A 22,492-nucleotide genomic window follows, 5' to 3' on the forward strand; every position below is an offset into this window, starting at 1 on the left:
ATTGTCGCTGACGAACGTTTCTATGACACTTTTATTTGATTCAATTAATTGCTTTTAATTTCTACTTTTTAAATTAAATTAAAAGAGAATATACTTGTAATTGTAACTTATACTTCTAAATTTGCAACGGTAGTGGAAAAGAGAATCGAATATTGAGTGTTATGGGGGTGGCAGCTCAACAATTGTTTGTATGCCTGCCAATCTATATTTTAATATTGATACTATCTTTACATTCTAACGTACATTTTTCATTAGCTTTTTATAAACCTTCCTATTAAACCAAACTAAATTATTTTGACTTGTTTGAATTGAGGCCTTGACTTTTTTATCAATGACAGTTGAGCTTAACATACATCAAGAATTCAAACTCTAAAAAATTAGGTTAGTTATCTAAGGTGGACTACCATTAAGTCAAAGTCACACCAATAAGGCAATAACAATATATTATATAAATGATAGGTTTTTTTTTATATAATTTAGACTTATTTTTGAATTATAACTATTATAATGTCGTTTTCGAATTACAGATAGATAGATTCTTGTAATTTAAAAGCAATACATTATAATATAGAGATTGTTAAATAAATCAAATAATCTATTCTCGAATTATAACTATTATGTAGTTATTAAGCTATATCTTATTTTCAAGAGTGTGTGATTGATAATCAAACTCAATTTCCACCCATTGTGACATAACTCAAACTTGACTTTAATCTTGCTAGATATCAAAATAAATTTAGCTTTAATCTGACCTACCATAAATTAATTCGATCCACAAATCGTAATATAACCAACTCAAATCAAAATTGTATTGATTCGAATTAAATTTGACTTTACACCAATGACATATATTTAATAACATATCTTGGTGTTTTAACCATCAACTTAAGTTTTTAGTTGAATTGATCTCTTTACATGGTATCAGAAGCTAACGTGAGAAAAATAGTTGTAAGCTCAAATCTTTGTTCACCTCTCATTTCAAGTAGAATATTTAGCACTAAACCTGTTCAAAAAAACCGACCCGCTTGACCCGACCCCTTGACCTGCCAAACCGCATCTTAAATGGCGGGTCACAAGATCAAATAATTATAAGTTACGGGTCGAGTCATGGGCCGCAATCTAATTTACAAAGGGTACCCACCGACTCAATCACTTTATATTTAATTGTTGATTATTGACATTGTCTCTTAATTTACAACGTTGGATACCCGGTTATGAACACCTCTATTTAGCACCATGAATGTTGCATCCACACTTCTACGAGTTATATCCCAAAAAGCTCTCTTATAAAAGGGCGTGATAGAGTATAAAGTTAACATACAATAAATCTTCAATTAATAGATTAAGTTTTTGATTGAATTGACGTCTTTCCACCAAACTTGAACTAATTTTCCAACTTTTAAATTCTTTGGTTTCACCCTTTATTCCTCTATGGGACCATGGCTAATTTCCATGGAAGAACCAAAGCACTTACAATCACCATCATCATTGCCACCATTATCACCGTACCAAGCTCTAGTACGAGCAGGTCATCGTCTAAAACAGCTAAAACAAGTGCACGCCCACCTGATCATCTCTGGTGCTCATCGCAACTTATCTTTGTTCACTAAACTCACCATTTTAGCTTGTTCTTCTCCTTCCTCCATAAAGTACGCTAAAAAACTCTCTTTGGCAATCCCAAATCCAGATTCTTATCTCTTTAATTCCCTTATCAGAATCTCTTCCAAACTTGGTTTCTTGAACGACGCCGTTTTCTTCTACAAACACATGATTTTATGTTTGATTCCGCCCACAAACTATACTTTTACTTCTTTGATCAAATCTTGTGCTAATGTTTGTGCCTTTAAATTGGGTAAATCTGTACATTCACATGCCGTGATTAATGGATTTAGCTTAGATTCCTTTGTTCAAACTTCTTTGGTTTCTTTTTATGGGAAATGTAGTGAAGTTGGTAGTGCTCGTAAGGTGTTCGATGAAATGCCTAACAAAAGTATTGTTGCTTGGAATGCTATGATTTCTGGCTATGAACAAAATGGGTTGTGTAAAGATGCTGTTGACTTGTTTGGTTTGATGGTAAACTCGGGTTTTCATCCTGATTCGGTTACTTTTGTTGGGGTTTCATCGGCATGTGCTCAATTGGGTGCATTGGAGTTAGGTTCTTGGGTTCATGATTACATAGTTAAACATGGTTCTGAGGTCGATGTTGTGCTTGGGACATCATTGATTAACATGTATGCTAGATGTGGGAATGTGAGAAAAGCAAGGGAAGTATTTGATGTGATGAAAGATAAAAATGTTGTTGCTTGGACTGCTATGATATCAGGATATGGAATCCATGGGTATGGTAAAGAAGCTATAAAGATATACAATTCAATGCAAAATTATGGACCTTCTCCAAATGAAGTTACTTTTGTGGCTATCTTATCAGCTTGTGCTCATGCTGGGATGGTAAATGAAGGTCGATCAATATTTTCGAGCATGAGAAATGATCATGGTGTGGTGCCTGGAGTTGAACATCATGTATGTATGGTTGATTTGCTCGGAAGAGCTGGCTTGCTCAACGATGCATACGAACATGTTAGGGTGCTAAAGAGACCGAGTCCTGCAGTTTGGACTGCAATGCTTGGAGCTTGTAAGATGCACAAAGATTTCAATCTAGGAATTGAAGCAGCTGAAGAACTCTTAGCATTGGAGCCAGAAAATCCAGGGCATTATGTTACATTATCAAATGTATATGCATTAGCTGGTAAAATGGAAAGAGTGGAAAAAGTTAGAAACATAATGATCAAGAAAAAGTTGAAGAAACATGTTGGTTATAGCACAATAGAAGTTGATCAAAGGACTTATTTGTTTAGCATGGGAGACAAGTCTCATCCTGAATCCATCGAGCTTTACGGGTACTTGGATGATCTAATGAGGAGGATTAGTGAAGTCGGGTATGTCTCAACTCGAGAGTCGGTCCTTCACGAGTTGGAAGAAGAGGAGACGGAGTATGCTCTTCGATATCACAGCGAAAAGCTCGCATTGGCGTTTGGACTGATGAAGTGTAAGAATGATGCATCTGTAATTAGGATTGTGAAGAACTTGAGAATGTGTGAGGATTGTCATTTGGCAATTAAGTTGATTTCTAGTATTATTAAGAGAGAAATTGTAGTCAGAGATAAGCTTCGTTTTCATCATTTTAGAGACGGAGTATGTTCTTGTGCTGATTATTGGTAATTTGTAATATCAGCAGATGGAAATACAGTTTTGATTTACAGAGCATTGGGGTGTTAAGTACTATTAACATATTGATCCAAATCTTTATTAGCAATATCTCTTGTGTTAATTCATTTTGGTTCATGTAGCCGGTTCCAGTTAATATGGATGAAGGCTTTAACATAATTGTGATATTCAACAAACAAGTATGAAAGCTGCACAATGAAATATTCTCGTTCAACAGAACAGGACTTAATGTACGTTCCCCAAAAGGGGGCAGAAAAAATCCAAACAGCACGCTAAGATTATCGACATTTCACTGAATCACTTATTGCTACCTACAATCCGATAGGAACTTTTTCGTATTCAACAATCTTGCTAAATCTCTTCGGAAGAACCCATCGCCCACCAAGCCACTGCTGCAAGAAAATGAGGGCAACAAAACACAGGCCGAGACAAGAAACGAGGATATCCCATGTAGTGGAGTAGAAATTCATTCGCGGGTCTGCATATATGTACCATGGATCAAAGTTCCAGGAAGAGCTATGACTTCTGAACACATCATAAGCGTGTGGCAACAGCCGAACAACTGTTGTTCCGATATAGTATGGAACAGCAAGGGCCCTCTCCTTCGAGTCGGAGAACACATTGAACATTATCTGAGGGAGAAGGAACGCATCCAGGATGAAACCTGCATACGACTTCATATCGTTCCAAAATGGAAGGGACGGGTTTGACTTTACACTGTAATGCTGGTACGTAGTCACAGGTGAACCCCTCAATAGTTGTATTATCCAAGCGATCAATGCTCCGACTACATATAGCGGCAACGTGTAACATAAGACTTTCTTTTCACATTCCCACAAGTTTTTCGAACTATCATCATCTCCTCTAGCGGACAAAGTCAGTTGCAAGAGACGGAACTCCAGGAGAAATACAACCATTGTGATCACCCGGACTAGAACTTCATTCACCTCTAGCCATCCACCACTTCCGAAAAGCACAGTTCGCTTGCTAGGACTCGACAAGAAAAACGCTTCCATATTCAACAGCAAGGGAATCATATGTCCCAAGGTGATTACAACGAGCATTATAACTGAAATAAATGGAAGGGCATTTGGATTCCTTTTCACATGAAATAGCTGCAACCCGACAAAGATGCATGCTAGAGTATTAGAAATCAAAACCAAAGTAATCTCGAAATCCATCCTCCAGAAAGCTTTGGTTACTTGTATCGTGGTAAGTGAAGTTGAAGAAACATCGAGATGGTCAAAGTAAAGACGGTCTGAGTTTTCACGTTTGCTTTCAATAGTCCCCTTAACCTTAACACTCGAATCACGAGGAGGGAACTGCAGCTTGACAGAAGTATCACAATCCAATGTACTTGCATTCAAAGGAGCACTTCCATCATTTTCAAGATTCCAACAGCCCACCATACAAAGACGTCCAGTTTCAGTATCATATATCCCTTCAGCAGATATACGTATTGTTTCGTTCATTGCAAATGATCTACCACCCACTTTGAATTCATCTTTCGGAAAGAAAGTTAACCGATAGGCAACATTTACCGACCCATGCACGCTATCATTCACAGCAGAGTTTTGATTTGGTATCAGCCGAGATTGCATATATGGATAAATATTCTGCACAAAACGATCACCAACAAACACAGGATAAGCCTTGCCCCAGGCTCGGTTTCCCTTGCTATTTCTCACCTCCATGTCGAATTTCATATCCTGGGAATAGGGTTCAGGGTAATTCTTTCCTTTTTCCTTAATATATACCTTCTCTGCACAAAACTTCTTGGCTTTATCAATCACAGTATACTTATATTTCATGTCAGGAAGTGCTGCTCTCCTAGATCCCGAAGCACGAATTTCAATCCTATCGAAGTAATCTGGTTCATCCTTACTCTTAACGCTCCAAACATGTCCACTAATCACACTAGAATCTCTAATCGTCAATGTATCAGCCACCGTAAAATTCACCCTAATCGAACAATCATCAATACTAGCACTCAATGGCTCTTTTGTGAAATTCACAATCCGGCAAGCAACAAACAAAAGTTGATTCTTCTCAGCATTCCAAGCTCCCTCAGCTACCAAAGCCCTACTCGGATCCAATCGTTGTCGATAACCATTTCGAACATCACTTACATTCGAAAAGGAAAACGAAACCCTAACCATCATCTGCTCTGAACAATCAATTTCATTCAATGACATAAACCTAGGCATAAACCCAAAAACACCATCAATCCAACTACAATTCCTATCATCACAATCCTTCTTATATCCCAACTCAAAATACTCCTCTAAATTAGCAAATTGATAACAATTTCCAAACCTCTTCCCTACACTAACCGAAGAACTACTATTATTATCAAAATCAAAACTTCCCACATCTCCACCAGAAATCTCTTTCTTAATTAATGAATATTCATAATTTGCTTTAGCAAAACTCATAATAGAAATTGGCTTAAAATAAGTATCACTACCAACAGAATTCAAACTTTCTAAAGTTCCAGTAATTAAACTATTATTAATAACAGTACTATTAGGATAAACAGATTTAAAAATCACATCAAGTTTCAAATCTTTACCGTTAATCTGTCTCTTTGTTCCTGATCCAACCATACAAAGTTGCCCAGATGAAGAATCCCAATAACCAGAAAGCTGAAACCTCATATTCCTTTTATTAGCTCGAAATCGGGGTCCTCCATGAACATTAAGCAAATATCTTCCGGTCGTAAACCTAGACCAATTGATTCTAATCCCCAAAAGAGCTTGAAACTTGAAAATCCCATTAGAACTAGTTTTGAAAACGTTTTGTGGGATGAGATTTGCAGTGATCTGTGAATTGGGTCCAAGGAATTGATCACCATTAATGACATAAGCACTGTAAAAAGAGGGAAAATGAGGGCTGAAGTAAGGATGGGTTTGGGTTGACTCAGGGATGATTTGAGAACAATGTTGAGAGTAAAGTATTGAAGAGGAATGATGGAAAGATGGAATGTATGATTGAGAGAAAGATTGGGTGATGAATTGAAAGAAAATTGAGATGAAGATGAAGAGATTTGTGAAGTGAAGGGTTTTAGTGTTCATTTTTGGGTGTTAAGAGTGAAAACAATGCTTAGAAAATCTGAAAAATGATAGTGTTCGGTTTGTTCTTAATTTTATTGGGTTGACTTAGAAAATAACTCTTGTGGGCTCAATGATAAGTTGGCAACTTGTGAGTAGTGACAACTTGGAGTTGGAGCAATATGCTAATTCAATGTCGGTTTTCAGTCGGATTTACATTCTGTTTTTGATTTCGCTCTAAAGAAACAAGATTGAGTTTTGATTTTAAATTGATTGAAATGTAATTTTTATTTGGTGAAGTTTGATTACAGATACAATTTTATTTTTATTATTTTTTTTAAATCACAAAATACAAATTTGTGTTCATGTAATGTTAAACTAAAATTTGATAAAAAGAAATGAAATCAAAAAATATAAATAAAAACTATTTTTAAATTAAAAAGATGCAAAAATTGCAATTACTACCAACATTAAATTCAATTTTATTTTCGAACGACAACAGATTGAAAGATCCCTAGTAAAAGACTCTGTATCAAACAGCGATGTGAAAGAAGATTTTCAGAATGGTCAGATTTCAAGTACAATAATTGTAGTTTTATTGATTTTGAATTATATCTGGTTAAAGCTATTATGTACTTACTAATCTTTATCTCTGATATAAATATCGTATGACTTTTTAATGAATCAGGTATTATTTTAAAAAATATAAGTGTAGGTGTAATCATACGTGGACATTCAATATTTATATGCCAATATTCAGAATCTTTCCTCATTGCTTGCGTCAACACTCATAAATTTCCACTAAATTAACGAGTTTCTGTTTGACCGGCTATTGACTATTCCCTCTCAAACTCTATTGACTATTCAGACACTGATGAATTTTGCCTTTGAGTTAATTGGTTAGAAAATCAAAGTGAATTGAAAAACAGGATAAATGTCAAAATGAGAATTTAAAAAGTATAATTGTCAATTAAAAATAAAAATAAAATAAATTTAATATATCGTACTCAAAACAAAATATGAGACAAATTTAGGAAATACAAAGTACTAAGGTATCCAGTGAGTAATAATGCACTAATTATTTAGAGGTTTAGCTTTAGAAGATCCGGATATAAGTTATCTAATTCGTCATCAACATATCTAATATTCCGCCTGAAAGCAAAATTTAGGTGAGAAAAGGTGACGAACAATCCATACCTATACTCCCTTCACAGTGAGAACTAAAGAAAAACGGTCGATTTTACCCCAAGTTATCTAATTAACTTAAAGTAATAATTGATGTCTATTATTGTTAGGACTCTATAGAGCTGGACACCTTATGATCTTGTATGCACATAAAACAACATAAACTTATGCATGAAAACTCATAAATCATACAATAGTTTCTACTTTTACTTCACACATAATCATATGTTACAATTACTACAATCAAATAACAGCAGAACATATTTTACAAACACAATGAAATTGTAAAGTAATCAAGCAGAAGATTTGACTTCTGGGGAGCACACACAAAACAAACTTCTTCACAAGCACACATCCCATATTTTTATTTATTACATTCATCTATTTTTCACCTATTTTCTGAGAAAATATTGTGAAAAGTGAATCAAGGATACATTTCTATTTTACACATTGTACAATTCATGACTTGCCTGGCTCGATTATCTGGCCTGTCACCGGTTTGTCAATTTTCTGGCTCGATAAACTGGCCGCAATTGATTCCCTTTTCGGAAAATGCTTGCACAAGCTTGGGAAAGAGCTTGGCTAGCATAATCTTGAAGCCTTTGGAATTTCCCTTTTCAAGCTCACTATTGGTCTGGAAACCAATCGGCGCTCCCTCCATATAAGCTTTGCAAGCGGATAAAATCATCGTAGATTGTCTTTCAAAGTGCTCCTCGACAAGCTCTTCGAAATGCTGCACGAATGTAAAAGAATAAAAGTACTTTGAGACGAATTCAACCTCTTTTTTATAAAATTCGAACAAATTTGGGGTAAAAAGTGATGACCGAACCTTGAGTGGTTTCCGGAGTTGGTATAGCATGCATTTGCAAGTACCCAAATATGCATTTTCGTTGTAGCTCACCGAGTTGTTCTCTCCCTCTGCTTTTCCTATCTGTTCATCATAGCCCGCCTCATTAAAATAGGGTTTTTCGTTAAGCACAAGAGCCTGAAGAGAGAGAAGAACTTGGAGAATAGTTGAGCTTCCGGGATTCCAAACTTCAGATCCTGTGCCTGTCCATGTGTTGAGAAGACTGAGGCACACCCTTCCTGACTCGTAAAGGTTTGGATTGAGACGTAAACCACCCGAGTGGTAATGCACCAGCTGCGCGAGATTACAGAATACAATATTAGATTAGATTCCCACCCTTAAAGTTAAGTTAAAAAAAGAACGAACGAAGGGAATACTTACAGGAGGAACATTAGGATAATCCGGAGGAAGCACTATATCAAAGAAGAAAAGCCCATCATGATACGGAGTTCCGGGAGCACCAACAATGGCCGCACGAAGCAAATCTATTCTATCCTCATAAACTCGAACATATATACTTTCTACTTTAAGACAAAAATTACGTTAGCAGAAGATCAAGGAAAAACAATTCAGAAAATGAAGATGTTTTGATTATGCTCTTACCGGGAAGATCTTTCTCGAGAATGTTCCATTCGTGCTGAACCTTTTTCAACCAACCTATTCTCATCTGCAAAGAAAAATTGAAAAGCATGATTGAATGTTTAAGCAAGTTAATCTTGGTGGGTGATACTTAACAGATTATAGCCTTGCCTGGGTCGATGTAGCTCCATTTCCAGCAGAATCCGCAAAGTGATGGCCAGAGCAATCGTCCACGACATCAAACTGTTTGAACTTTCGTAAGCCTTTAGTTTTAGTTGCAGGACGTGGCTCTGTGTTCGCCAAGTCCTTATCAACATCCTGCTTTGAACTCACGTTGCTATTATCAAAGTCTCTAGTTTTCGGTGTGTGGAAATATGAAAAGTTGTCGCATGATTCAAGGTTTTGCTCATCGAAACTTCCGATTTCGGTTTCATCGATTGCATGGGTGCATGACATAGGATGTGACAGGGATGTTGAAGCATGTGATTTGAAGAAATTAGAAGCAATACTAGTAATCAATCCGAAAGCCGCTTGAGAAAGACTAAGGAAATGTGAACTTCCATGGCCATTTTGAGAATCGACAGCAGCATTACTGTGGCTTTCCGACAAATTCTGAGCACAGATAAGCTTTGATTTGTTAATTTTCAACTCAGAGTAGGTCATCACTCATCACATACCAATTATAAACGCATAAACAATAAGTAAACCTCACGTGATTATCAAAAGGAAACATCAAACATGTCGTCATAAAATCGACATACCATAGCTTAGCCATAAAAAATACTACATATGTTTATTTCTCACAAATCACAAAATACTAATTATGTTTTGCTTCTTACAAATCACAATTTAACTTGTACTTACCTTTTTGTTTGCTACTAAGGATCAATCGAAAAACAACCTCTTTGTTATCACTAACAAAAGTCAAGTTGCGCACATTCGAGCCCTCCAAACCCCCCAGGTGGGACCCATTTATGGCATTGGAGTAATGGATTGTAACCAGTGAAACATAATTTGCTAGTTGGTTTGCCTTTGGATTCGCGATTCGCGATTCGCCAAAATGGTTCAAAAATAGCCTATAATCGACCATAATTGTTTTTTTCGATTCGCGATTCGTAAGGTCGATTAGCGAATCATGTAACACTGATTGTAACTTTCTTTTTATTTATGTTACCATATTTACAATTCTAGCTTACAAAGAGCACACTGATATATGTATGTATGAATCTAGAGCTAAACAGAGTCAAGGAGAGGGCTACTGGGAAAGGTCACCTGATTGTCCGCAGATTGTTTCTCATAGTCAGTCATCTCGTCTCTGAACTCGGGAACATTTTCTTGAAGAAAATGAGTAGCAACAGATCCATCATCCTTTTTCACGCGGAGTAACTTGTAAGGAGCGACCTGAAATTGAAGAACAACAGCAAACTCACGATAAACACTATGTTCATGACACAAAATGTACCCTTATATATTAGAATCCTCCATATATGACAATTGCAGCAGTTCCAGAGAACACATACCTTTTCCATGACTCCACTAGCCCATTGTACCTCAATTTCTCCATCTTTAAACCCGATAATATATCCGATACAGGACAAGAAACATCTATTAAGGTCACTCAAATCAAGATCACATTTTTCACTTCCCGACCTAGTACTATCCTCTATGCTCATTTTGTTCAACTGATCGGAAAATTGGTTTGTATTTGACATGAACACAATGTCACCAATGTTAAAGGAATACTCGGGGTGCTCTACTAGTTCATATGCACTCACGGTTTCCTCCATAATTTTCGGTTCACCAGCTTCTTTACAAGCACCATTGGTACTATCCCATTTCACCTTAACGGTCTTCTCAGTTGCATCCACACTTCTAACAGCCCCCCATCTATGATAAACTGCGGTTACAGGATCATCAGAACTAGTCTTCTCGAGAACAAATTGTTCCGGGAAAAAGTCGTGAGCATTCAGAACACCTACGGGAAAGAGAGTGTGTGAATCCAACCCAAGTGAGAAACTACCATCTTGCCACATGACGTCTACTTTGATTTTTTTCTTTACGATCGAACAGATCTCATCAAATTTTGAATCCAACTCCCTTCTCGGAAATGCTGTTTCTGACAGAAGGATGCACCAATCACCAATTTGCCAATTAGCATACGAGAAGTAAGATAACAAGGTCAGGTTTTTGGGATCTTGTAGACGAGTTGGAGGCGGTAAGCTCAAGCTATTACCGATCATAGCAGAAGATAACCAGTCAATGTACACACATCCAACTTCAACGGAAACAACCGTTCCATCATGCTTAATCTTATTGGATATTCCACGTAACCATCGAGCAGGTTTAGACACTGTAGGACGACTAACTCTAACTCTTTGTCCAGGATGATATGGGTAAAGTGAATCATCGAGTAAATTAGGTGAGAGTGGTATCACTTCTGCTTGATCAGTTGCCATGATATCACACTTTGATCCATCATCAAACACAACACCAACTTTGTCAACGACTTTCTCGACTCTTCCAAGCCATGGACCATGAATCACATAATCCCCAACCAAAATAGACCGCATTCTCAACAATTTTCCCGAATTGACATCTTTTATGCCTTCACCAAAAACATTTTCTAGATCAACACACATTTTGAGATCCACTACTTTACCCATCTGTCCAGACGGATTTGTTGCGGAACGGACGATGTCCCCATATGTGAAACCTCTCTCAAACGAAAGGAAATCATCAATTTTTTCAATGCTATCCTCAAGACTAGACAAGATACTCTGAGCGTGTCCGCTGTAGATGGAAAATATATCATCTTGATCATCACTGCTGGTCTCACTAAAACTCTCAATATCAGAATCACCAAAGAATTCCATAGCCATGATCTGCTTCGGTAAACGTGACCTGATGATAAGTGTCCCAGTCGATTTTCTACCTCTGCCGAGAGATAGATATGTATCTCCAACTGGAGATAGAATGCCAAAGGAGATTTGCCCCTTATGATAACAGGAGTCAGTTTATGACTCCAATTGCCAAAGGAGAATAGTCCAACAAAATGGACTGAATATTGCCAAAGGAGATTTGCCCGAGGAACGAACGTTTTTTAAGAAGGAAAAACTAAACTGTGAATCAGTAGAAGTGTAGCCAACAAATAAGAAAGAACTATAGCTACAAGTTTCCCACACCAATGGAAGTAAACTTTGAATGGAGCGAGATATAGGAAATGCCGAAGGCAATCTGATTAATAGCCCGGATAGAATACAAGCAAGCAGATAGAATTATGAGTACTATTTTGCCAAAGGAGATTTGCCCTAAAGAGCGTAGTGAGTTTTGTATAATTTTTATATGAATATATGCTGGGAGAACGGGTTTCTTCCAAACACAGTTTATATTGCCAAAGGAGATTTGCCCGGGAGAGCAAAATCGTCAGATAAATATATTTATATAGTTGTTTAATACATTTATGTTCTGGTTGAATACCAGAACTATATTGCCAAAGGAGATTTGCCCCAAGAAGGAGTCAATATTTCTGCAGAAAACTTCACCGCCAGAGAAGATCCGTTCACAAACACTTTCCTAGACCAACACAATACCTGGATAACCGTGATCTTTCCAGTAGACTAATTCACTGATGATTGAGCACTTAATGGTTCTACCAGCCCATAATAGAAAAGCCAAAGCAACCAGATTAACAATTGCATTCTACCTGTCAAAATATATAATTCTTAGTTTTGTCCACGACCAATTGATAACACAGAGGTTATTTCCGACAAACATCATCTGTAACTCACTATCTAGAAAGAAGCCCAAAAATTGTAAAAGCAGCATATAAATCACAACACAAGCACATCCATCTCAAGCATACATGGAAATGGAATGAAAAGTTCCTTTTATTGCACATTTTTGTTACCCCTTTTTCCTCTAAATACATCCAAATGTGTATAGACTAAGAAATGGAACTAAAAATAAATTAGTTAAGTAAATGAAAAACTGTTTTTTTCAATTTTTTTAACTAAATATTAGATCAGCCCATATTAAGCCGTCTCACGATGAGACGGCCTTAATAAAGAATTTGTCAATACCAATTTATCTTCAAGTTCCATGTTTTATGTCAATTGTTGACAAGAAATATGTTGCTTAAAAATGAAGTTTGCCATAATCAACTAAAAGTAGCATACTACCTCCATTCTAAAGATATGTTCCCGATCAATTAAAATAATAGACTCATATGAATAAAAAGGTGAAACATATCTTTGGGACGGAGGGGGTATAAATCAGGATTCGAGTATATGAGCATGTGTATAAACATAAAAGATCTAGATTTTTTACGGTTCTAAATGAATCAAAACAAGTAAAAACACATTCAATAGGTAGCTTGCCTAACTTCTTATGCTACAATCAAAACAAGGCTTTCTTCAATCAACATACCCAAGGATTATTGTGAATCTTCAATTAAAAAAAAGGTTCTTTCAATTCTTATTCTTTTTGTACTGTTTTAGGCCCTTCAATATACTACTATACCTTATTCAAACCTCATAAATCTTCAAAATTCTACCAAAAATAAGGTTCAGAATTCAAACTAAAAGTCCAAAAAAAAAATTTTCAATTTTCTTACACAAATACAAAAATTTAACCAATATGCAGTAAACAAAAACCCTCCTACAAAATCTCACAAAATTCAAATCATAAACTTTTATATAAAAAATGAATCATAAAAGAAAGAATAATTTACGAATTACACTCTTAAAGTTTATCAATTTTACAAATAACAGTCTTAATGTTTATTTTTGTAAATAACAGCCAAAGTATCAAAGTTTACAGATTTGAGCCAAAAACATTGAATTTCGACCACTTGACCTAAATTTTCGACCACTAAAATAGTCAGAATTCTATGTTTTGGTCTGAATCTGCAAACTTTGATACTTTGTTGGCCGTAATTCGAAAAATTAACATTTAGACGGTAATTCGTAAAAGTGCAAACTTTAATGCTGTAATTCGCAAATTGATCTAAAAGAAAAAAACCTTTTTTTATCAAAACAATGAATCTAAACGAGCATACCCATATCACATATTAACATCAAAAGCAAGAAATTAAGACAAAAAAAGGGTGTAAAGATTAAAAGATAACAACTTTATCAAATAAAAAGAAACATACCAGTTTTCATCATCATGGGAAGATCAAAGAAAGAGCATTTACCCTTAAATCCTCAGAAAAACCATTCTAAATACAACTAATTGAAGAAAAAATAGAAACTCAGATGTCGAAACAGTATTATTATCCTCTTATTCATATCTTTTTCCCTTACAATCAACCACAACTTTTACTGTAAATATGAACAGAAATACAAAAGGGGTTGCAGAAAAAGCAGAAGATGTCAGAGGAAGAAAGCAGGAAAGATGGGGAATTTTTCAGAGAGGGTCATTAATGGTTAATCCTCCCCAAATCATTGAAATCATTTCATCTTCATTCAACATTTCAGAAGTTTGCAGATCTCTTTGGTTCCTGTCTGTTTGTCTGTATTTCTTTCTTTCTTTTGTTATTCTGCTCCTAATAGTTTGGTAGTGTAAACTGTAAAATGGTGTGGTGTAGAAGTAGTCAGAAATGGATACTTAATTCTAAACTAAATAGTACGAGGAGTGGAGGGAGCATATAGTATATACTACAAGTGTATACCAACTCCATACTTTTTTTTCATGATCAATTAATAACCGGTATGGGTTTTTGATTTGTTTTTTCTTTGTACTTGCTACTCTCTCCTTTACTTTAACCTTTTATTGTTTGTTTGAATTTGCACTAAACTTAAATATATAAAATGATTTTCTAATTTTTAAATGCAAACTCAAAGTAAAAGAAGTATGCCTATGAAGCAAAGGCGTACCTCACAAATAAAAGTAGTAAATTTTTTTAATGAAAGTGCATATAATACCTGATATTGTTAGACAATTTTACACTAACTATGCTTAAATGTAAAATTTTGTACAAATAGAGAAGTTGCACTTTGTTGTTACAAATAGTTTACTATCAATTCATTTAAAGTTCATTTTATCCTTTTTTATCTTGACTTAGTGTATTATTATAATTACAATTACAACAATCACACTTAAAATCGTAACATCTTCATCTTACTTACATGTTTATTTTTTCCAAGCTCCAATATCTTACCCTCACTAACGTGAACCGACCTTTTAGGAATAATAACGGTGACACAACCCATAAGGGTTGTACACTAGTCCTACAAACCAAGACAGACTTTTAAAAATTAAGTTCAAATCAGTAAAAATAAGTTCTGTTCCATCAAATTTTGGTGAAATAGTGGGGAGTAATATATATATATATATATATATATATATATATATATATATATATATATATATATATATATATATATATATATGGGAGGGATCCATTGAGAAGGGGTTGAAAATGAGAAGGGTAAGAAGGACTTTACACCCTTGATTTCACTAAAATAAAAAAAAATCTATGGGTACGATTGAGCCACAAACTCATAATTGTAAAAGTAATTATGTTACACAGAAAGGTAACTATGAAATAATTTTTAAAACGCTCTTAATTTATAACATAGTATCCTTTTTTTATATATAGTAACCAAACAAAATCAAACAAAAATCCTTCTTATAATTCTCATTTTAAATTCCTTCTTATTTGATCCTACATTTATATATATATATATATGACCACTAAAAAGTGTACATTAAGATGTAATTACATTTGAGTTCAAAAAAATTAGTTCAATTTAACATAATTAAAATAAATTAAAGTTATTAAACAATCAAATTTTTAACTTGAAAATTATGAGATTGTTTAACTCTCCATAAATTCTAGTTATTCTTTGACGCAAAATGATTATAACATCATCAAAACAAATCATAAGTTGATATTACCAGGAGTCCATGACATATAAATCAAAGTCTCATTAAAAAATTTTAATCCAATGGAATTGTGGTAATCAAACTAATCATGCTAAATAAAGTTTATTTGCTATGGCAATAATAATGCAAGATGTTCCTAGTATTCTTTATTTTGTTTTTAAGAGCTATAATATTGATAATTGCGCAAATAATTCAAAAAATAAAAAATAAAAAATAAAAAATGGTCATTATTTTTGTTTATAAAGTAAAAGAGAAACAATAATTGATGTATTGAAATCACTTAACGGTTCATAGTTTAGATTGGAGCACATGTATCCCAATTCCCACATATGTGTAGAAACACCATAACCATAATGTAGCCACTTGACATATAAAAAGGTTTTTTTTTTTTTAAATTATTTTAATTTATTGGTGGGGTCTTTGAGGTGATTAGTGGTTATTATTTCTTCTAAAAATAATTGTCGCCACATTAAGCCATTGACCCTTAGTTTCTTTTTTAGTGTGTGAGGTCGTATTGACAAGTGGCCTATTAACCCTATAATTTTTCTTATTATCGGACATGTTAAGAAAAAAGAAGGGAGATACTAAATAAGAATCGAATATAAAACCTTTTTATTAAAAATATATGCTTTATAAGTGAGATAAAATTTAATTTTCAATTCCTAATAAAAGTTAAAACAAAAAAGGTTGACATTCAAAAGGATCAAGAAGGTTGAAAAAATTTGAGACTTAAAAGTTAGTATGAGATAGGAATTAAGATATTTGATTGCCCAATTAAGTATCCAATTTGTTTTAATAGTTTCGAACATTTAAGTCAAAACATAAGTCAAATATGTAGATACAGCGAAAGTAAAAATACTTGATATATAAATATTTAAGATTCAATGAAAATAATTATCATTCATCAAACATTATTTATAACATCACATAACAAATAATTTATCGTATATTTCAAAGTTAATTATAATCATATTATATAAGCAGTGAAATTATCACGTTCAATTTATAACATTTTTTCATCATAAAATATTGCAAATTCATTGAACAGGATGAAGTATTTAAATTACAAATATGACTCAAAATCCATTACTAGTAGTTTTACCAATTACTTGTATTGTGAATTGTGATCAGATGGATTTGTTTGGGAATTACACGTCACCTAAAGCAAATATTTGGAATGGGATTAAGATTGTACAATAATAACAAAGTGCAATTAGCATCATTAAGTGGCACAGAATGTCAAAACACATTCATGGACTTCAATTGTGATCATCCAATGAGGATCAACATTGAACATTTGTATGCTTTTCCAGCAATTCTCAACCTCCAATACACCATGTATTCTTTGTTCCTTTAATTATTCATATTTTAAATTTCCATGTAAGACTTTTTTTTAATCTAAAACTTATTCAATGATTAATACGATTAAAGAGTAATTTTAATTTTTTTGAATAAATATATAAATTATGAATTAAGAATTCATTCACTTTCGTGAGCGGAGAATTTTAGGTTGTTTCATATGATTATGAGATATTAATAGGAACACATATATACCATCTAACTTACATCACCATAATCTAACAAAATCTAGAAAACTAATTTAAAAAGTTATGTACATTGTACATACATTACATCACACATGTATACACTCCTTATAAAGCAAACTTTTTTATTTTGAAAATGACAATATCATAATAAATTACTTTGCTATTACTCTTTAGCTAGTTGTTATTGTATGGCTCAACATTTCTTTCCTAGTGTGTAATGTGTAATTGTAACAATTGAATGTGTTGGGATGAGTTATCCCACATCGATAAATTGAAAATGGTGTGCACGCTTTATAAGCTATTAGAGACCTTCTTCCCATTGCCATATGATTTTGGGATGGTATATATCTCCTTGGCTTATGAAGTGTGTGCACTTGTGTCCCCCCGTTAATATGCTGGCATTCACAATAAGTCCAGCCTAATTTAACACAATGTTATGTAACTTTACCCCTTGGTGCTATTATAGATTAAAGAATTGCTAATCTAAGCTAAAAGTAACTTTAAACCAATTATATGTATATAAGAAACTACTCCTTGGTAAAGTTGATAGTGAAATTTGCAAATGACCACTTTGCATCTTCGCAAGGTAAACTTATAAAGGAATTCATGATAATCTTGATTTTAAACATAGTCTTATTATTAAAACATACATGCTCTTATTTAATTAAGAATTTATTTTTTCAGAAAAAAATATTGGATGGAGTTTTTCGGCTCACATAGAAAATAAAAAAGGATTAACAACGTAAATTTATTGCACATTTTCCATTTATCATAAAAAAATTAAATTTAAATACGGATCAATAAGTTTAAATAAGATCTAATTTATAAGTGCAAATAAGGGCTTAAATAGTTCAGATAGGTCCAAGGATGATTTACTATTAATCTATCACTATTAAAAGATTATATTACACATAAACCCTAAGCAAAAACATCTTCTAAAAAAAAAGAGCGCGAGTTTTAATAAATGATGATTTATAAGTTTCGAATAGTCGCTCTCTTCAACTAATTTACTTAGGTTGATCGTATAATTTTTGAAATTACGTTAAACATTAGTATCCATTATTGTCATATTTAATCTCATTAATATCACAGTTATTCTAACTCTACTAAATGGAAAGTAAACAATTGATGGCAATGATGAGCAGCAAAATGTAAAAATCTTTAATATGTCCACTATAACGTAGGGCATGTGCCCTAAAAAAGTTTCATGCCCTAAAAAAGTTTCCATCAATAAGCACCATGGGAGGTCCTACACCATGTCTTCAATGCACAATTAACTATCTTATATATAGAAGTTACAACGCAAATAGTCACAAAAAAATTGGACCATTTTTCTTTAACTTTGCTAGCAAATCCATAGCCTTTTTCTTTTATATCTTCTTTTCCTTATAATTAAATAACATCTTAATATCTTATTAAGATCAAGAGATTCCAAACATATAGAAAGAGATGAATATATCCGTTCTTTATAGAACTTCTTTTGATTTATAATGAATTTATGCACTTTCATAAGGGTATAATCATTGATATATGGATGAAATTCACCACCTTATGTAACCGGGTAAATATAAAGGGCAATATACGACTCACTATTATATGAAATACTTTAATGCTATGATCTTGAATCTAAGACCTTATATATTTTATAAGACGCCTAAAAGCATATTATATGGGTTCGAGACTTACATTCTCCTCTGAATTTCCTCAAGAAATTAGACTTATTAATTAAGAATACTATGATAAGTTCTTTATATAACTAACCATTTTATAACCTATGCAACGTCTTGCTTCTACAAGAACAATATGAATCTTGCACTCAAATCTAGAGGGACATGCATCTAATGGACTTGTAGCTGAGTATTTTGAGTATTTTTTTTCTTTGACTATATTGTGTTAGAATTAATGTTAATGGTGACTTGAGTGCACCAAATAAATCATATGCATTAGTGTGTGGAATCCTATGTAGGATCTATGATGGGTGAGTTAAAAATGTAATTAATGGTGATGTTTAAGTGTGGATTAATTCTTGAAGTTATGAGGAAATTAAGGTGTGACTTAAACACATAAGAATAATGATGATAATTATGTATGTTGAATGAAGTTAATGAGGTATAGCAAGAGTTTCTAGATGCTGTTTCTATGTGCCTTGTTCGAGGCACTTGAAGAAGGTGTATTGTTCGAGCTTTGAGATCAGAAGGATCAGAGTGGGGGACCTACTGTGCTCGAACGAGCGCTTGAAGCTGCTGCACACTAGTGTCTCTGATGATACCTGCTCGAACGAGCGCTGTATAAGCTCGAATGAGCAGACTGCCCTGTGAAGCCTCGGATATTGTTTTGAGTTATGACTTCTAAAGCTGGTTATTATGCCATTCATTCTTAGCCATAATTATGCATTATTATTAATTGTAATTAGCACTATACATAGTGAGCTCTTATCTACACTAAACACATCCATAAAAATACATCCTAAGCCGAACACTAGCCTAATCTCCTCTCTATTGTAATTTTCCAATTTGAGAGTTCTTTAAACTCCTTTGTGATAACATAAGAGATACTACACACCGGAGGACGTAGCCTTGATTGGATGAACCTCATTAAATCTTTGTGTCGTTTCATTGCATTATTATCCCCTACAAACATCGATATCATTGATAGTGTAATTTGTTTGTCACAAGATTTCATACATTCGATCTTGGTGATATTAGAGATTGAAACACGTTCTTTGATCTCTAATATAGCATAGTTTTCAATTCTGATTCCGTCTTTTTTAGCTTATCTTATTTAATTTTTTTTGTTTGAGCTTTTTAGATGAAAAATGTAAATTCTAAATTAGAGAGGAAGTATATTTTTATTAAAAAAAAATGGAGAAATTAAAGTGTAGGAAAACATATCGACCATCATTAGAAGTACATGCACTTTTCCCCTTTTGTAACTTTACCATCCTTTAATTGAGTACTAGGAGTATTTTGTTTACTTTGACTCTACTCATCACACACCATCATGTTTTTCATAAATCAATGTATTTAACTTTTATAAAATAATTTAACATAAACATTTATTTTAAATCTATAATTAAATTTTCACAATCATCTACGCGTATAATGTATACAACTATTTAGAATAAAATGAGATATAACTAGTAAAATTTATATCTTATAATTTTAATTTCTTAAATGATACAAATATGTTAGTAAATTTAATAAAGCCTTACATCGCACGAATTATCTGGTATTGAAAAAAATGTTATTGATAGACTTAATGATTACATATAAAGAATAAAAAGAACAAATATTAAACAATAAACAAACACTGACATTACTATAAAATTTGCTATTTGTTGGAAATTTTCATTATGATGTAATAAAGGATAATAAGAAACTAGTAAAAAATACTAGAGAAAAAAATATGTTAAATAGAAAAGATTTCAATATAGAAAATAAAAAGGACAAACAAAAACAAGAATATAATTTTTTTTTTAGTAAAGGGAGAATTCAAAAGACATGATATAGACAAGGTTCGATTCCCTCGTCTTAAATTTCACTCTTTATTAGAACATATAAGCTAAGAAGTTTAATAACGGAGTATCATTAATTATCAAAAAATCAGCATTAATTTTATAAAATCGTAACAATATATATAAATACAATATCATATATATTAACCCAAGATATTATTTTAAAAAGTGTAGTTTCATAGCCTCAAACATCTATTAAGCAATAAAAATTACCAAATTTGAGGGGTGCAAAAAGGCCATATATAGCCGCCCTTGACACCAAGAGAGAATAAGATGGTGAGAACAAATAATAATTTGATGTCCATCCAACAAATAATTAATCATTAGGGTTAGTTGGTTACCATATAAAGTATTTAGTGGAGTAACTATTACTACATGACTACAAACTCCATTATCATAACTATTATTTTTCTTTTAAAAACATATATAGTGGCCAAACCCACTAACAAGCTAAGCTAGGATTTACTTTGACAATGAACTTTCAAAGAATTTGCATTTGCATGCTTCATATGTGGAAAGAAAAAGTGACCTCCCACTTGTATTTGTGAACACTATATTTCTCTGTGGAATACGGATATCTTTTGTAAACTCATGGATGTTGTAAAGTGATACATAATTCTTTTGAACGCGCTTTGACCTCATTCATGCACACTTTAAAATTTTTTTTAAAAGGTAACATATTTTAGGATTACTCATCAGTCATCATGAAGCACGTATAATTGTGGAGTTTTTAGTAAATGGATTCCCTTAAAAAGAAGACGCACCTTATTAATATGAATAGTCTATCAAACCCTTTGTACAGCTCAATTCAGGGTATATCGCACTACCTTTACTTAAGAATGCCTCGTTGCACATTAATTTCAAGATCTTTTCCCTGCTAGCTGCACTAAATACATCATCAGCCAACAGTCGGGTTAGGTGTTTCGCATTAATTCAAAATCGAGTCTTGTCTCCACATTTGTTTTTACATAATTATAAATTTATTTTGAAGTCGGGTCAAAATCAGATTTAGTTACAAAATGGTTATTTGTCAATGTTAGGTCATTGGTTTTGCTTTGAACGCCTCACTTCGAAAAATCTGATCCTGTCTTAGCTGGAGAATATGTTGCACTTTAAAAAAAAATCTTAAATTTGATTCTCACATAGCCTTCTTTCATTAACCTATCCTATTATCAAAAAATTATTGAAAACATTTAAAAAAAAAAATGTTGAGATTGATATTTTATTGATAAAATTAAAAATTAATAGAAAAATGTGGCCACTACATCTCTACACCTTATATAGTGTAGTGCCTGTTACTATTTTATGGAGGAAGTAAAGCTGTTGAGGAATGGTATTAAATTAAAGGAGTTTAGAATTCTATATTGTACTGCCTATTTATGAATTTGATTGCTATTAACATTGTATTTGTTTCCCAATTTTATAATTTAGTAATTCAAAGGATATAATTCTACAAGTCTAGAATAGTTTGCATACCACCCTTCAGAAATTAAAATGACCTAATTACCCCTGGCCCAATTGATGAAATTGAACTTTCATAAGTATTTTTTATTCAAATCAAATAGCAAAAAATGATTGTACTCAAATAATCGTTGTTCCTTGAGATTATTGATAGCATATTTGCAAAATTGCATGAATTTGGACCAAAGCTTAGCAT

The 22,492-nt window shown here is 33.1% G+C and overlaps 3 protein-coding genes across 4 annotated transcripts; 1 reads left to right on the forward strand and 2 right to left on the reverse strand.

The window, feature by feature from the left end:
• The first annotated feature begins 1,424 nt into the window (after nt 1–1,424).
• Nucleotides 1,425–3,264, forward strand: LOC130815914 (pentatricopeptide repeat-containing protein At2g33760). The gene is given in 2 exon segments (XM_057682443.1): nt 1,425–1,499; nt 1,501–3,264. Coding segments are annotated over 2 exon segments (1,779 nt in total). The 5' UTR covers nt 1,425–1,439; the 3' UTR covers nt 3,220–3,264.
• Nucleotides 3,265–3,409: 145 nt separating this feature from the next.
• On the reverse strand, nt 3,410–6,517 carry LOC130815912 (uncharacterized). The gene has a single exon (XM_057682439.1). The coding sequence runs from the start codon at nt 6,297–6,299 to the stop codon at nt 3,537–3,539; it is 2,763 nt and encodes a 920-aa protein (XP_057538422.1). The 5' UTR covers nt 6,300–6,517; the 3' UTR covers nt 3,410–3,536.
• Nucleotides 6,518–7,646: 1,129 nt separating this feature from the next.
• Nucleotides 7,647–14,775, reverse strand: LOC130815913 (probable ubiquitin-conjugating enzyme E2 24). 2 transcript variants are annotated; one of them, XM_057682441.1, is made up of 8 exons: nt 14,039–14,775; nt 10,407–12,589; nt 10,159–10,287; nt 9,058–9,498; nt 8,911–8,974; nt 8,689–8,828; nt 8,290–8,601; nt 7,647–8,193 (listed from the first exon to the last, which is right to left on the reverse strand). In XM_057682441.1, exons 2-8 carry the CDS (start codon nt 11,763–11,765, stop codon nt 7,963–7,965), a joined length of 2,676 nt encoding a protein of 891 aa, XP_057538424.1. In that variant the 5' UTR covers nt 11,766–12,589; nt 14,039–14,775; the 3' UTR covers nt 7,647–7,962. The 2 variants fall into 2 exon arrangements, with proteins under 2 accessions (XP_057538424.1, XP_057538423.1); XM_057682440.1 differs by having other exon boundaries at nt 8,689–8,831; nt 14,039–14,670.
• Between the last annotated feature and the right edge of the window lie 7,717 nt (nt 14,776–22,492).

This window comes from Amaranthus tricolor, chromosome 6 (genome assembly GCF_026212465.1).
Source record: "Amaranthus tricolor cultivar Red isolate AtriRed21 chromosome 6, ASM2621246v1, whole genome shotgun sequence".
In the NCBI taxonomy this organism is placed as follows: domain Eukaryota; kingdom Viridiplantae; phylum Streptophyta; class Magnoliopsida; order Caryophyllales; family Amaranthaceae; genus Amaranthus; species Amaranthus tricolor.

What these genes read in the sequence shown, in the direction of transcription:
- LOC130815913 (XM_057682440.1), bottom strand. Translation starts at nt 11,765, where the DNA reads ATGGCTATGGAATTCTTTGGTGATTCTGATATTGAGAGTTTTAGTGAG. An exon ending in AACAATCTGCGGACAATCAG is followed by an intron (nt 9,499 to 10,158) that starts GTGACCTTTCCC and finishes ATCTGTGCTCAG; the next exon opens with AATTTGTCGGAAAGCCACAG. An exon ending in ATTATCCTAATGTTCCTCCT is followed by an intron (nt 8,602 to 8,688) that starts GTAAGTATTCCC and finishes AATCTCGCGCAG; the next exon opens with CTGGTGCATTACCACTCGGG.
- LOC130815912 (XM_057682439.1), bottom strand. Translation starts at nt 6,299, where the DNA reads ATGAACACTAAAACCCTTCACTTCACAAATCTCTTCATCTTCATCTCA.